Below are 13,563 nucleotides of genomic sequence, written 5' to 3'. Positions count from 1 at the left end.
AGATAAAAATGCATGTTTATTACTTACCATGCCATACAACATATCAGAGACAGATTAGTGCAAGATAGTACATTAAGTACACCAATGAGGAGAAAAGAAAAGAAACCGAGAATACATACTCTTGCAGACATTCAAAAAAAAAAGAAGACAAAAAAAGTAAACGAGATAATAGAAAGACAAGAAGACAAAAAAAAATCCAAAATCCCAATCATCCGTCCTCAACCCCTCCTCAATCCAACAATCACACAAGAGGCGCAGGTACATGCATCCTCATCTCCACCTCTACATCAGCACCACGTTTCTCCTCACCTCCCTCCACCTCCTCCTCAAAAGAACTCGACAAAACCCCAGGCCTCCCATACTGATAAACATGCAACTCATTATCCTCCGTAGCAAGCGTCACAGTCCCAGCAGCAGGGTCCAAAAACATATGATAACACCCATCCAAGACTTCAGCTGGTACGTCCAGCGTTACCGGCTCTAAGATCGTACAAGTGCATTCACCTTGTTTCTCTCTCCTCCTTGCCCTCCCCATCCTATTTCCAATTCCCATTCCCATTCCCATTCTTCCTATTCGTAAGATGTTTTGGAATTTGAGGTGGCGAAGGGAGAGAGGGAGGGAGTGCAAGTGGTGTATCAAGTTCGTTAGTTTGTGTTTTTTGTTGCTGTTATAGTTGGCGGTGGGGATGTCGTTGTAAGGTTTGTTAGTGCGATTGTTGTTTTTGGGTTTAGGTGATATCTTGCAGTTGTGTGGGTGGATGGGTGAGACGCCTGGGTCGGGGAATGTTACTAGTTTCAGGGTGCGTTTGCAACGACGTGGAAGTGCGTAAGATGAGGAAGAAGACGAAGACGAAGCAGAGGAATAGGAACGACTTCGAGTCCTTCGCCGAACGCTAGCAAATAGCGATTTCGGACGTAACTTCCTGAACCTACTAAACCTCTTCTCATCATCATCGTCATCATCTTCGTAAGTCTCCTCGATCCATCCAAGGTGATTAAAGCTCTGCGCGAGGATCGGTAGGCCATGATGTCCAAGACTAATCGTAACCGCGTTTCCACCAATATCCACAATACTTCTTGCAGAAGAACATGGTGCCCCACCAACCATCTCGCCTGAACATCCCAATAACTCATACCTCTCCACCAACTCATCATCATCCTCCAAAACACTCTCAACAGCCTCCGAATAATGCTGCGCCGCTCGCCAAACGCGTCTCATCTGCCCCATAGGCCCATCCTCAGGCGCAAGGTACAAAATAATCGTACTCGTCCTACGTGGAACACCAGGTAAAGTCGGCCACCACTGCGGCAAAACCCAAACAGTATGCGGAGCCATAGCGTAATCAAATGCCGGATCCTCATGTTCCCACCTCGTCAACGCCAACGCAACAGACTTCATACAAGGCAGAGACTGCATCATTGATGATCGACGTGCTGCGTTCCAGATGAACGCACGTTCTTTCATTTCGTTGAGAGAGTAGGCGCGACGGACTTCCATTCCGCATTGTTCGCTGCGAAGGATGATGTGTTGTTTGTCGGTTGAGAGGTGGAGGCCTATTACTGCGCGGCCGTATTCCTTATTACATAAGATGACCGTCAGCTGTGGTGAAGCGAATATACGTATTGAGAAGTGAAACTCACGTAAATGGTGCCGGTGTCGAAGATGCAGCTTAAGCCGGTACTCCAATCCAAGACGACGTGCAATCCCGCCGTACAGGTCTCTTCATTCAAGAAAACAGCACAAATCATTCTTTGAGAGGCGTCCAAGAAATGGAGTTCTGCAGCGAGGGACCATGGGGTGACTAGATCTCCTAAAACCTCGAAGCCAACAGGATTTGACGAAGAAGGTTCGGGGAATTGGATCCGAAGAATTTTAATATGCAAATTCTGCTCGAAGTCGGGACTTGTCATGTCATGTCAAAGTTTTAACTTTCTGAATGGAAAACAATAAGTTACGCATACACTCACTCGGAAGAGATCTTCCCTGTAATCCAATACAACGATCGAGTCGCATAGTCTCCCTGGACGTTTATCAAAACCGAGTCGGCGCCCATGTCATACTTCCCAGCGCATGTCTTCGTCCGCGTATCCCATCCGACCAGTTCACCCGCCTTGGTAGGAAGCACGAGGTGTCTTCGAGACGTGAACTTCATTATGTACGAAGCATGGTCAAGATCGACGTCGTCCAGCCGGACAGGGTGCGGCCGCGCAACGTGTGTAGGCGTTGCTCCAAGCCACGACTCTTCTGCAGCCGTTGTCAGAAGCACGGATTGCTTTAGCTGTGCTGCTGTCAGAGAGGACGTTGAGAGGTGGTCGTGTAGCGAGATGCGGCGGCCACGACACATGAGCTTGTATGCGAGGTTCTTCCAGATGGCGAGGGACTCGGATACCTCGTAGAATAGACGAGATACCTTGGGTAGAAGGATATTGTATAGGATGAAACAATGGCATTGAGACAAAAGAGACATACTTGAGCTAAACTCATCACATCCGTGAACTCGAGATGCAGGAATACTTCAAGGATGACATCGACTGGCATGTCGGCAAGCTGTTGCGGAGTTCGCTGCTTGCGCGCTGGCTCTCTGCGCTTGAGGCGTGAGGCATATCGCGACACGAGGGAAGCAAGCTTTGCTTTTGCCATTGAGAGATGACGGTGGCGGGAGTTGAAGAGGAGGGATCAGAGACGGAGAGGCCTGGGGTCGTTAACAAGCACAGCTTTTCAGAGACAAGCGGAAAGAGCACAGGCGGTAGAAGCAGCTGCAGGTAATACAACAGAAATGAAAACTGAGGGGAAAAGTTGCAGCAAAGAATAGTAAGACAAAGCGTGAAAGTCAAAAAAGGAGAGGAGGACGAAGAAAGGCCTGTGCTGCACGTTGCACGTCGGAAAAGCAGGCCGTCAACGTGCTGCTGATGCTCCTTGAGATCGGAACGGTCTCAATGCTTAGCCATATAAGGAATCTCTAAGACGGCGATCATTTATATCCAATAAAGGAAGTCGTCTATCGTCTCGTCTCGAAATTTTGGCATTCGAGGCGAAGCCTGTCTTTTTAAACTGGCTCTCAGAATCTCCGTCTCTCTTGAAGCACGCGCTCCTAGTTGTCGCTCTTGCATTGGCGATTCAAGTTTTGCACCAGCCTTCTGTCTAAATGAGGAAGCAACTCGATCCTCGCATTCCCATTCTCATCAACAACAATGTCAAGGAAAACCATCGCTCGTTCATAGTCCTCGTAGGCGACAAGGGCAGGGACCAGGTATGCCATCTCATCATTATGCACTTAATGACACGACTTAACATCTTCTTAGATTGTCAACTTGCACTTCCTCCTCTCCCAAGCACGAGTCTCGGCACGTCCGTCCGTCTTATGGTGCTATAAGAAGGATCTTGGTTTCACGAGGTATGTAGTGCACCCACAGAAATACTAAGCATGTGCTTAGTATTAAATTCTCCAGCCATCGAAAGAAGCGTGAGGCAAAAATCAAGCGCGAAGTTAAACGAGGGATACGTGAAGCGAACGAACAAAATCCATTCGAGATTTTTGTTACTGTAACCGACATCCGATATACGTGCGTATCAAATTGTGACTAAGTATAAAAGCATATCGCGCTTACTCTTCAAGTAGGTACTACAAAGAATCTCACAAGATTCTTGGTAACACGTACGGGATGTGCGTCCTGCAAGACTTTGAAGCGATCACGCCGAACCTCCTCGCAAGGACGATTGAAACCGTTGAGGGTGGAGGCTTGGTTGTTCTTCTGCTGAAGACTATGACTTCGCTACGACAGCTATATACTATGTCCATGGTACGCATTTTCACCTGAACTTTGATGACTGAAGTTGAAATTACTTTAGGACGTACATGCACGCTATCGAACATCCTCACACGACTCTGTCGTCGCGCGATTCAACGAGCGATTCATTCTTTCCCTCGGCGCATGTGAAGACTGCCTCGTCCTCGACGACGAGCTCAACGTCCTCCCTATCTCACGCGGTAAAGACATAAAATCCCTCGAAGAGACAGAGAAAGGGAAGAGCAAAGCGGATAACGAGCTCGCTGAGCTACGCGCAAGCCTAGCAGACACCAAACCAGTTGGCGAGCTAGTCAAACTCGCTCGGACGCTAGACCAAGCGAAAGCGATCCTCACGTTCGTCGATGCGATTGCAGAGAAGACTTTGAGCTCGACTGTATCGCTCACCGCCGCTCGAGGACGTGGAAAGTCTGCTGCGCTGGGACTTGCGATCGCAGCTGCACTTGCACATGGCTATTCGAACATTTTCGTCACGAGTCCTAGCCCAGAGAACCTGAAAACGTTATTCGAGTTCATCTTTAAGGGCATGGACGTACTTGGATATGAAGAGCATCTCGACTATGATATCGCGCAAAGCACCAACCCGGATTTCAACAAGGCAATCGTGCGGGTAAACATCTTCAGAGACCATCGGCAAACGATTCAATACATTCAACCACAAGACGCTCATGTACTTGGACAAGCGGAGCTCGTCATCATCGACGAAGCTGCAGCTATTCCTCTTCCACTAGTTCGGAACCTCCTCGGACCGTACCTTGTCTTCATGGCCTCTACAATCAACGGTTACGAAGGAACCGGCCGTTCACTCTCCCTCAAACTCATCCAACAACTCCGTGAAAGCACTCGTCCATCTGCTACTTCAACTAACGACGAAACAGCTACCACCTCTCGATCCAAAAAGCCTCAAACAAACGCACCTCTAAAACCCCGTTCTCTCCGCGAGATCAAACTCGAAACTCCCATCCGTTACGGCTCAGGTGATCGCGTCGAATCATGGTTAAACACCCTACTCTGTCTCGACGCTACAATCGCTTCACGGGGATTAGCTCAAGGCTGTCCACACCCCAGTAAATGCGAACTATTCTATGTCTCCCGCGACACACTATTCAGCTTCCACCCCGCATCAGAAGTCTTCCTCCAACGCATGATGGCATTATACGTAGCAAGCCACTATAAAAACCAACCAAACGACTTACAACTCATGTCCGACGCACCCGCACATCACCTCTTCGTTCTCCTCCCCCCACTAAAAGACGATGAAAGTCACCTCCCCGAGCCGATTGTCGTGTTGCAAGTTGCGTTGGAAGGGAATATTAGTAAACAGGTTATTATGGAGTCGTTGAGTCGGGGGTTGAGGACTGGGGGGGATTTGATACCTTGGTTGGTTTCGCAGCAGTTTCAGGAGTCGACGTTTGCGCGGATGTCGGGTGCGAGGGTTGTTAGGGTTGCTACTCATCCGGATTATATGAATGTATGTCAACTCGTATTTCTTTGACCCCGTTACATCTTTTTACTCATTTTCGAAATGTCGAAATAGATGGGCTACGGAGCTCGTGCCCTTCAAGCACTTAACTCGTACTACAGCGGCGAATACTTCAACTTAGACGAAACCATTCGAGAAGAACGCTCGTACCCCAATCCTGCAGCGTTTGACAAGGTGAGGCCTTACACCTGATACCTTATATCGAATAGACACTAAATCGCTAACGACAACGACTCCCTTTAATTATAGAACACCGATTTACTAACAGATATCCCCACCATCCGTGCTCCTACCGCAATGCCTCCTCTCTTACAGCGTCTATCAGAACGCAAACCTGAGACGCTAGATTATCTTGGAGTCTCCTATGGGTTGACGCCGTCGCTTCTTCGGTACGTCTCCGTTATTTGCCCTTGTCAAAATGTTGTTGCTGAGAGGAAATGTCCAGATTTTGGAAGCGTGCGGGCTACGTACCGCTATACATCCGTCAAACAACAAGCGAACTCACAGGTGAACATAGTTGTGTCATGGTTCGCGGGTTGAATAGTTCGAATGAGGGTGAGCTGGAGTGGCTTGGGGAGTTTGCAAAAGGTGTGTTTCTTCTTATTGTTCAACCCTTCTATCGTCCTCTTGGGTGCAACAAAGATATTGAGCTGTTGCTTCAATTAACTGCATGTCTATCTAGACTTCAGAAGACGTTTCCTCTCCCTCCTATCTTTCAAGTTCAGAGAATTCGGAAGCGTGATGGGGCTGAGTATACTCGGTGCTGCGGATGAAGGTCTGAAACGTCTGGACACAGATACTGCACGAGGTTCGTCTCAATCCTCACGCTCATGTATTACATCGAGACATTTACTAACTCTGCCACATTCGTAGAAATCGGCTCACCAGAACTCTCAATCCTAATGACCCCCTTCGACATCAAGCGACTGGAGTCCTACGCAAACAACTTACTCGACTACCACGTCATCCTCGACTTACTTCCTACAATCGCAACATTATATTTCGAAAAGCGGTTAGGTCCGGAAGTGAGGTTGAGTGCGGTACAGAGTTCGATATTGTTGGCTATTGGGTTGCAGAGGAAGACTATTGAGGAGGTTGAGGTCCGTCCTTTTTTTTTATCATCCATTTTTCCGCGTTCAATGGTTGAGGTTGACGTTTTTGCGAATCCTTGAACTGATAGGCCGAGTTGCAACTCCCTGTATCCCAAGCCCTCGCGCTATTCGTGAAAGTCGTGCGGAAAATCACGAAACGTCTACAGGACGTACAAAAGGCTGCTATCAGCGCTGAGCTTGCTTTACCTACTTCCGCTTCTGCTATCGGTACGACGTCGCGCATGGATGTGGATACTCAAAAGGGTGCTGAAGACGACAACGACGACGACGATGACAATGATAACGAAGAAGAGGGTGGATTGCAAGATAGGTCGGAGAAAGTCAACGGCGTTGTTACAGCTGAAGGTGTTGACAAACCAGACGGAGAAGATACCAAAGAGACACCCGAACGAAGAGCGTTCAAGGAGAAACAACGCGAGATGATCGATTCGCTTGATCTAAGCAAGTAAGTCCTTCGCTTATAGTTATTAATACCATTTTCCATGATACGTGTGTCGCTCACTAGACTCTCCCTTTCTTGAAAAAATCCACATTCTCTCTCAACTGATCCAACCCCGTTCAACACATGCAAACTAGGTATGCTATCACCGACTCAACAGCCGACTGGTCAAGTGCGGAAGCACAAGTTGCACGTCTTGCGAAAGGAGCGAAAGACGTGAAGGCAGCGGGCACTTCTCGATCGTCTATCGTCAGTATCAAGGCTGGCACAGGGGCTCCTCAGAAGAGGAAAGCTGACGACGGGGGAATGGGAAAGGTGGAAGGAGAGAAGAAGAAAACGCGAAGAGGGAACGTGAAGAAAGCAAAACAGTAGAGTTTTATTTTTAGGGATTTCGATAAAAGTATATTCCACCTATTGCTTAATGCAAATTGTAATGCCCATTCTGTTTGGACTGGTCAACCGCTTCTTACGTTTTAAATACTTTTTCGTCATTTTTATAACGTCTTTGAGATGGCCTAGCAAACGTCTTTAATACACTAGTATACAGATGATGACTTCCACGTTGAAAAACTATATACAATGCAACACGATCTCAAGCGCAGTAATCAAACCAAGAATTAAATCCATCTCCTCTCATAAGTCCGACTAATTTGCTTTGACCGCATTCTTATATGCAACCCGAAGTCGTTCCTCAGAGTATTCGCCAGCAGTGACAACGTCGTATCGTGGTAGGCGATCAGCAGATACACACGTCGGTATTGGCTAATAATCAGTGAATGGTGTTATAATAGTTAGCATGTATGAGGTGGAGCAATGAATTGATAAGTGAAAGCTAACGTACATCGAGCCTGACATTGTAATCAGCACCGAAAAACAGAGGGATTGAATACCTCTCGACGCCTGTTCGGTTTATCGCACGATGAACAGTAGATTTAAAAACGTCATCTATGACAACAATTCATCATGAGAATTGCTCGCCATGAGCTATTTTAATCTCTGAACGATAAGCTCCACGTACTCGTCCAGCGCATAAATTGATCAGCAATGCTGAAGAATTGGGCTGAAACGTGAGAGTAGGCCATGAGAATTCTTTCGAATTACTGACTTGATGACGAGTGTTCCTGGGATGGGCGTTGCGTTTATCCACTCCTTATTGGCATTCAGGACCTGCAAGGCCTCGATCCCGGGCTCCTGCCAAAGTATTGTAAAGCACTGCAAGTTCAAAACGATTAAGCAAGTAGAATCAGATGTAGTGACATCACTCCGGAGAATGATTACCTCGAAACTAAACACAGTCAGTTACGTTCGTGTGATGCAGCACAAGTGTAAATGCGTACTCTGTGTGAGCGCCTATCCCCAAAATTCTATCATCATGGGGTCCTGTTTGTGGAGGATAGTGAAGAACACGCATGAATGCGCTAGCTCCCTTTGTCTGAAACACACGTTCGTCAGAAGTGGAAGGCATTGGCTATTCTATTAAGATTCACCTTATCATCAAAGAAAGTTTCATCAACACCAAGTGCAAGGGCAAATAGCGGGAACAACTTCTTTCCAAACGCAGTCGCCGCTTTGCTTCCATTATAACAGACAAAAGTGAGTAAGTACTCTGTAACTATTCATACTGAAGACAAACAGACAACAGTACTCACTAGTATTTCAAATATGCTTCCTTGAATCCAGGAACCTCTTCGGGCCAACGGTTAACTCCCCAGCTTCCATTCCCGTTGGCCTCAGCCGAAGCGTCTGGTTCTGGTTCTGGGCAAACGTCGTATCCTTCGTGGAGGTCACCTCTGTTTTCAGGATCAATATTTTCGGAAAGAAAGGCAGTGTATCCTTTGAGGTTTGATGATGTTCTGCTATCATACTGCGAGAATTCCGAATCAATGATAGCACTCCTTTTAATAAGGGACTTTTACCTTGAGCTTCGTCTCCTCCGGCAAAGCGAAGAATTTCTTCCCGACTTCAAGCGCATCAAACATCAACTCCTCCAATATCCCATGGTTCTTGACATAGAAAAACCCAACATTCACACATGCATCTAAAATATCTTTCGCTATTTGTCTTCGGACGGCAGGATCATTGTCCGCGTCTTTCATATCACTATTTCCACCGATATCGATAAATAAGTCAGTCTGAAAAGATTGGAATTAAAAACAAAACGAATCGTGTGTGCGTACATGACAGGAATGTTCTTGAAGCCATACTCGGCTCTACTTGCCACCTGCAAGACGGTATTCGTTCCGATAGCCATTGGTAGTAATGATATGGTTTAAGTCAAGACTTGATAAGCATAGTCGGAAGTGATAGCATACTTAGGCGGGCGGGGATCGACGGGTTTCTCACGCTCATCCTAGGAGGTTGGCTTGCCTATTGGAGCGACAGAGCATATACACACCTTCCAACAGTATTGTTAACAGCATCAAACAAAAGTTATGCGAATGGTGTTAATAAAAATGTATAAAAGTGTTAGCAGGATATATCTCACTTGTGGCAGCTTGACATGATAACATTGTCTGAAAAGAAAATTAATAAATTTTGCTTACAGTGTCCTCAACCTCTGGATTACAACTAGAAGTATATTGACAAGTCATCTCACTACATCCGCCAGGATTCTCTGAAACGAAACAATGTTTGCGTGCAGAAGATTTGCTGAATGCTAACTTGCCAGTCTTCTGAGACATTCTCAGATTTACCCGAAAGTACAAGATATACTGGTTAAAACAAGCCTGGAAAGTTGTAAAGTAGTAGTCCTTCGAACAACTCAAGGAACGTTCAGAACGGCACATAGTTTTTCTTATCAGCGTACATCCGTAAAGATCAGGTAAACAAGATGTTGGAGTCCACGACCGAGCAGGCTTTACATAGTAATGAAACACAGATGGAACAGATAGGTATTCTCGGAGGAAAGTCCAACAACACGAATGAACACCGAAACCACGAGTTCCATGACCCGAAGTCGCGACCTGTGCTCAGCGAATTTAGCAGCAGCAGGATTCGATGGTCTCGCAAGGGCAGCCTACGATGGAACAGTGAGCAATGCAACTGTCTGTTATTCAAGAAAATCCACTGACAAAAAATATCTGCCCAACACTCGCAGCAATCCTACAAAGCCACGCCAATTGAATGACACGTTAGCAAACCCATTCGCAAATTCGCACCGGAGCAAGCAGCTAATCTGGGAAAAGTCTGTATCGGCTTACCTTGCAGCATTCTAAAATCAGTGCGGGAGAAATAGTCGATTAAAGCATAGCCTAATGCGCGACGGCGATAGCAACGTACCGAAGCAAAGGAAGCACTCAAGCATGCCTAGGAAGCAATCCTATTGGAGAAATAATCGAAATAGTCAGCTTCAAATCTGGAATAGCAAAAGTACCTGAACTGCGGTCCAGGGATACGCCACGCGAGAGGATAAAAATAGGGGCAGTAGAAACACGTCAAGCACGTGTGATCTCCAATCAACCCGACTGAATGGTTGGGAGGAATGGGGTGCAGAGTCGGTGCTGTACCTACCTTGGAGGCTCCTCCACCACGGATACGCATGGCCTTCTGTTCAGCGGGTTGCTGGCGGGTAGCCGCTGGAGCAGAGGTTGGAACTGTTCAGGAATTGCAATTAGTGAAAAAAAAATCGGAATTGAACGAATAAATTTTGGGAAGCAATGGCGGGGTAGGGTATAAGTGCCGCCGCAACGATAGAAAAGTCGTCAGACATGACATGCGAAATTGTCGGTACAACGAGGAGCACGAGTTGTGGAGAGCAAGGTAGCAGATGGCAGAGAAGGTGAAGGAAAGGCGATGAGCTGGGGCCCACAACAAGATGAGATCATGCGTACCCATCTGAATGGCCCCCAATGGCTGCTGGGCGACTGCGGCGCGGGCAGGCTTTGCGATGGGGATGTTGGAGGCGTTCATGACTTTGACAAATTTGGGAGCTTGAACTATCTATGTTAGCTACAACTACGAAGCTGAAGACGGCTCGACGATCACATACAGGTACGAGCGGAGAATAGGTGAGAGAGAGGGTGTGAGTGCCTTGCGGACCGAATACGAGGGGATTAAGTACGTTTCCAAATATAGATGGCGCCTGCGATGTGAGGTCATTTCCACGAGTAATAAGATTCATTAGGCCTCGGCAAAGACGGCCGCGGTTCCCGTGAGGCGAGTCCTGAATTGCATTCACGCTGAAATATCTGCATGTATGGATGGTTGGAGCTACAATTGTTGTCTTGTATGTCAAATGATGTAGAACGACAATTTGGACATGCTTTCAACCGATATCGTTAAAGTTCATACGTGTAGGGGACTGTGAGGCACTTACTTTCCTTATCGACTTCAAAACTGACGAATGAAACGGAGGATCAAAGGCATTCAAGAGCATATTTGAGCCCGGTTTGAAGCCGGAAATATATGAGGCGCTTGCCAAGAAGCGGATCCGGAGGATTAGCCTATAAGCTCTGCGGAAGCGGTGCATGCCAAGGCGTCAGCGACATCCCAAAGATGACGCGATGCTTGCGTGCGCAATAGAAGACCTTCGCGTCTGGACATCTCAATAGAACGAATATTTAAGAAGCAACAATGGTTTTATGGTATAGTTTCAACAGGAGATACTAACCAAACAGCAAGGTAAATTTCGGAATAAACATGTCACCTTAACAGTAGAGCATCCACAGGGCTGACATTCTTACTTAATGTGTCAGGTTAATTTAAATCCATTTACCTTGGTAAATAAATACCGAGGGATTTGGTCTGACATTCTTCATCCCTCGGTCCAATACGTTAGTTACCTATTTTTGCTTGACTAGCCAAATAGTTGTTCATGAAAGGGAAGAATATTTTTATCACGTTACTTTGAAGGCAAGGTGGATTATATATATCTTACAGTAATAACATCAGAGTGGAGTGTGATTTCCAATTTTTTTACATACTCTTTTCAGTCTTCTCGCTTGTGTGGTACTGTATTTTTGAGGCACGGCAATCGTTCCTTCACAACTGAACTCTGGATAGTTCGGAATGTACAACAATAAATTCATAAATAATACAACGGCGCAGAAAGAAACAGCGCGTGGGAGTTGGTACAAATGATGCAGTACAAGCTACAATGTCCAATTAAGAGCCCAACTTGCAGGAAGAGACAGACATAGGTCCTTTCCTCCACTCGTCAGAGTCCTGACCCGATCCAAGAAAAGCGCAAGCGCTTTTTATATTACAAATGCGTGACGAAAATTGAAAGCAAAAAGTGAGAAACAATCGTAGTTCGACGTGTGGATGTCACAACATGGCCAACAGTTATTGACGGATGTTAAAACGAGTTAAATGCTTCGACTACAGGATTTGAGATTGTGAATCCGGGACTTTCGTTTCCGGAATCGCCAAACACTAGATCACGGATGATCAGTCATACGATAAGGAAAAGGATGGATAAAAGGAAAAGGTCATAAGTACGTACAAACAACCTTGTAATCCGTACGTGCAGGAACCGTAGGTACTTGCAGTTCGACCTTGCCATCGAAAAGCGAGAAGTTGCTCGCCAACGGTTCGTTCAATCCGCCCAGACCTTGTACAAACCCATCAACAGTGCGCAGAACGACCTGGCCGTTTGAGTTCGTCACTTGCGCTGGTGCATCCTCAGTAGACCTGAATTAAAAAAATAGTCAGGGAGATGAAACAAACGTTCGTGGGAGTGTGGAGCGCTACTGACCAGGTGACCAGCACCGTCTCTCCTACTCTCCATACATCACCCTCCTCCGGCGAGGTAATCTCAGGAGCCCATACGTCCCTCCTCATAATCGTTAACATCTCCGGTACCGCCAGCGCACGCACAGGTTCGATTGCGATAAGGGCTGACAGGGCGAATACAAGGAGGCTGACAATGCTGACTGCAGACGACATTATGCGGGACATGACTGGCGACTAAGACTACGAAAACTGTCTGTCTCTGTCCTTTTGGTTGAAAAACGCCAGCGTCAAGCTCGACGGTTGATGGACGGGGAAGGAGTGAAGGGGAGGGTGAAAATGAATGGTCCGGCTAAAGGCGAGTTGATATACAGTGCGCGTCAAAAGTATTGCAACACACCACGTGTTTTTCATTTTGCCTCTACACGTCATTCCACACAACACTTATGCCCATATAAATTACATGTAAATTAAGTGTGATATACTGCGAATATATGTATGTAAAAAAGACTGCAAAATGTGCAGTAATTATACGAGACGGACGGATCTAAAAAAAACATGCTGTTGCATTACATATGCGCGCAGCACATACACTTTAAAAAGGCTGCCCCAGTGCTCATTATTTCGACACCTGTGCCTCCTTTTGCACCCTGGGCTTTAGTATTACCTCTATTCTACTCTATGCACTACACTACACCCACTCGTAAAGTGCGTCTATTGGACTACAAGCACGCTGGCATGTCTCACTCTGAGTGTGCCAAAAGGCTTGGCCTTTCTCGTTCTACTGTCTCCCGATTGCACCGCAAGCTCCTCCTTACTGGTGATCCGTACTTTGTTATGCCCAAGCCAGGTCGTCCCACCAAGCTTTCGTCGCCCGACCGTCGTTCTGCTGCTAGAATGCTTGCATCTGGGTTCAGCTCGTGATGCTACCGATCTCAAACGAAACCACTTTCCCTCATGTCAGCAAGAGTACCATGCGTCGTCACCTTTATAAACATGGTCTTAAGGCCTATGTTTGTCGCTGTAGCCCTTTCTCAGCATCAAATGAGCAG

The 13,563-nt window shown here is 46.7% G+C and overlaps 5 protein-coding genes across 5 annotated transcripts; 2 read left to right on the top strand and 3 right to left on the bottom strand.

Annotated features, from left to right (window-relative positions):
* Window positions 1–198: 198 nt before the first annotated feature.
* On the bottom strand, window positions 199–2,650 carry FOMMEDRAFT_171265 (uncharacterized protein). The gene is made up of 4 exons (XM_007271653.1): window positions 2,471–2,650; window positions 1,969–2,411; window positions 1,642–1,903; window positions 199–1,576 (listed from the first exon to the last, which is right to left on the bottom strand). The coding sequence occupies exons 1-4, from the start codon at window positions 2,639–2,641 to the stop codon at window positions 242–244; spliced, it is 2,211 nt and encodes a 736-aa protein (XP_007271715.1). The 5' UTR covers window positions 2,642–2,650; the 3' UTR covers window positions 199–241.
* Window positions 2,651–3,146: 496 nt separating this feature from the next.
* Window positions 3,147–7,213, top strand: FOMMEDRAFT_162190 (DUF699-domain-containing protein; the record flags this gene model as incomplete). Its single annotated transcript, XM_007271652.1, has 12 exons — window positions 3,147–3,251; window positions 3,304–3,395; window positions 3,451–3,564; window positions 3,621–3,801; window positions 3,851–5,278; window positions 5,345–5,464; window positions 5,540–5,679; window positions 5,736–5,878; window positions 5,973–6,098; window positions 6,164–6,390; window positions 6,471–6,847; window positions 6,979–7,213. 12 exons carry the CDS (start codon window positions 3,147–3,149, stop codon window positions 7,211–7,213), a joined length of 3,288 nt encoding a protein of 1,095 aa, XP_007271714.1.
* Window positions 7,214–7,346: 133 nt separating this feature from the next.
* Window positions 7,347–9,092, bottom strand: FOMMEDRAFT_171263 (Clavaminate synthase-like protein; the record flags this gene model as incomplete). The annotated part of the gene is made up of 10 exons (XM_007271651.1): window positions 7,347–7,603; window positions 7,683–7,786; window positions 7,860–7,888; window positions 7,947–8,053; window positions 8,120–8,126; window positions 8,179–8,273; window positions 8,329–8,413; window positions 8,491–8,705; window positions 8,758–8,941; window positions 9,019–9,092. The coding sequence occupies 10 exons, from the start codon at window positions 9,090–9,092 to the stop codon at window positions 7,487–7,489; spliced, it is 1,017 nt and encodes a 338-aa protein (XP_007271713.1). The 3' UTR covers window positions 7,347–7,486.
* A 443-nt stretch (window positions 9,093–9,535) lies between these two features.
* FOMMEDRAFT_23917 (uncharacterized protein) lies at window positions 9,536–10,716 on the top strand. Its single transcript, XM_007271517.1, has 6 exons — window positions 9,536–9,857; window positions 9,913–9,943; window positions 10,042–10,052; window positions 10,121–10,160; window positions 10,352–10,434; window positions 10,672–10,716. The coding sequence occupies exons 1-5, from the start codon at window positions 9,672–9,674 to the stop codon at window positions 10,411–10,413; spliced, it is 330 nt and encodes a 109-aa protein (XP_007271579.1). The 5' UTR covers window positions 9,536–9,671; the 3' UTR covers window positions 10,414–10,434; window positions 10,672–10,716.
* Window positions 10,717–12,137: 1,421 nt separating this feature from the next.
* On the bottom strand, window positions 12,138–12,739 carry FOMMEDRAFT_97934 (uncharacterized protein; the record flags this gene model as incomplete). The annotated part of the gene is made up of 3 exons (XM_007271650.1): window positions 12,138–12,214; window positions 12,285–12,472; window positions 12,537–12,739. The coding sequence occupies 3 exons, from the start codon at window positions 12,737–12,739 to the stop codon at window positions 12,138–12,140; spliced, it is 468 nt and encodes a 155-aa protein (XP_007271712.1).
* Window positions 12,740–13,563: the final 824 nt, after the last annotated feature.

The sequence above is a fragment of the Fomitiporia mediterranea genome (genome assembly GCF_000271605.1).
Source record: "Fomitiporia mediterranea MF3/22 unplaced genomic scaffold FOMMEscaffold_18, whole genome shotgun sequence".
NCBI classification, from domain to species: domain Eukaryota; kingdom Fungi; phylum Basidiomycota; class Agaricomycetes; order Hymenochaetales; family Hymenochaetaceae; genus Fomitiporia; species Fomitiporia mediterranea.
Note: the sequence above shows the minus strand (reverse complement) of the source record. Positions and strands in the feature narration are given on the sequence as shown.

Excerpts from the sequence above, each read along its gene's own strand:
- FOMMEDRAFT_171265 (XM_007271653.1), bottom strand. The coding sequence starts at position 2,641 with ATGGCAAAAGCAAAGCTTGCTTCCCTCGTGTCGCGATATGCCTCACGC. Across the intron at positions 2,412-2,470 it reads ATGTGATGAGTTTAGCTCAA|GTATCTCGTCTATTCTACGA; the intron begins GTATGTCTCTTT and ends CTTCTACCCAAG. Across the intron at positions 1,904-1,968 it reads ACAGGGAAGATCTCTTCCGA|TCCCGACTTCGAGCAGAATT; the intron begins GTGAGTGTATGC and ends TGACATGACAAG.
- FOMMEDRAFT_23917 (XM_007271517.1), top strand. The coding sequence starts at position 9,672 with ATGTTGGAGTCCACGACCGAGCAGGCTTTACATAGTAATGAAACACAG. Across the intron at positions 9,858-9,912 it reads GATGGTCTCGCAAGGGCAGC|AAAAAATATCTGCCCAACAC; the intron begins CTACGATGGAAC and ends AAATCCACTGAC. Across the intron at positions 10,161-10,351 it reads AGCATGCCTAGGAAGCAATC|CTTGGAGGCTCCTCCACCAC; the intron begins CTATTGGAGAAA and ends TGCTGTACCTAC.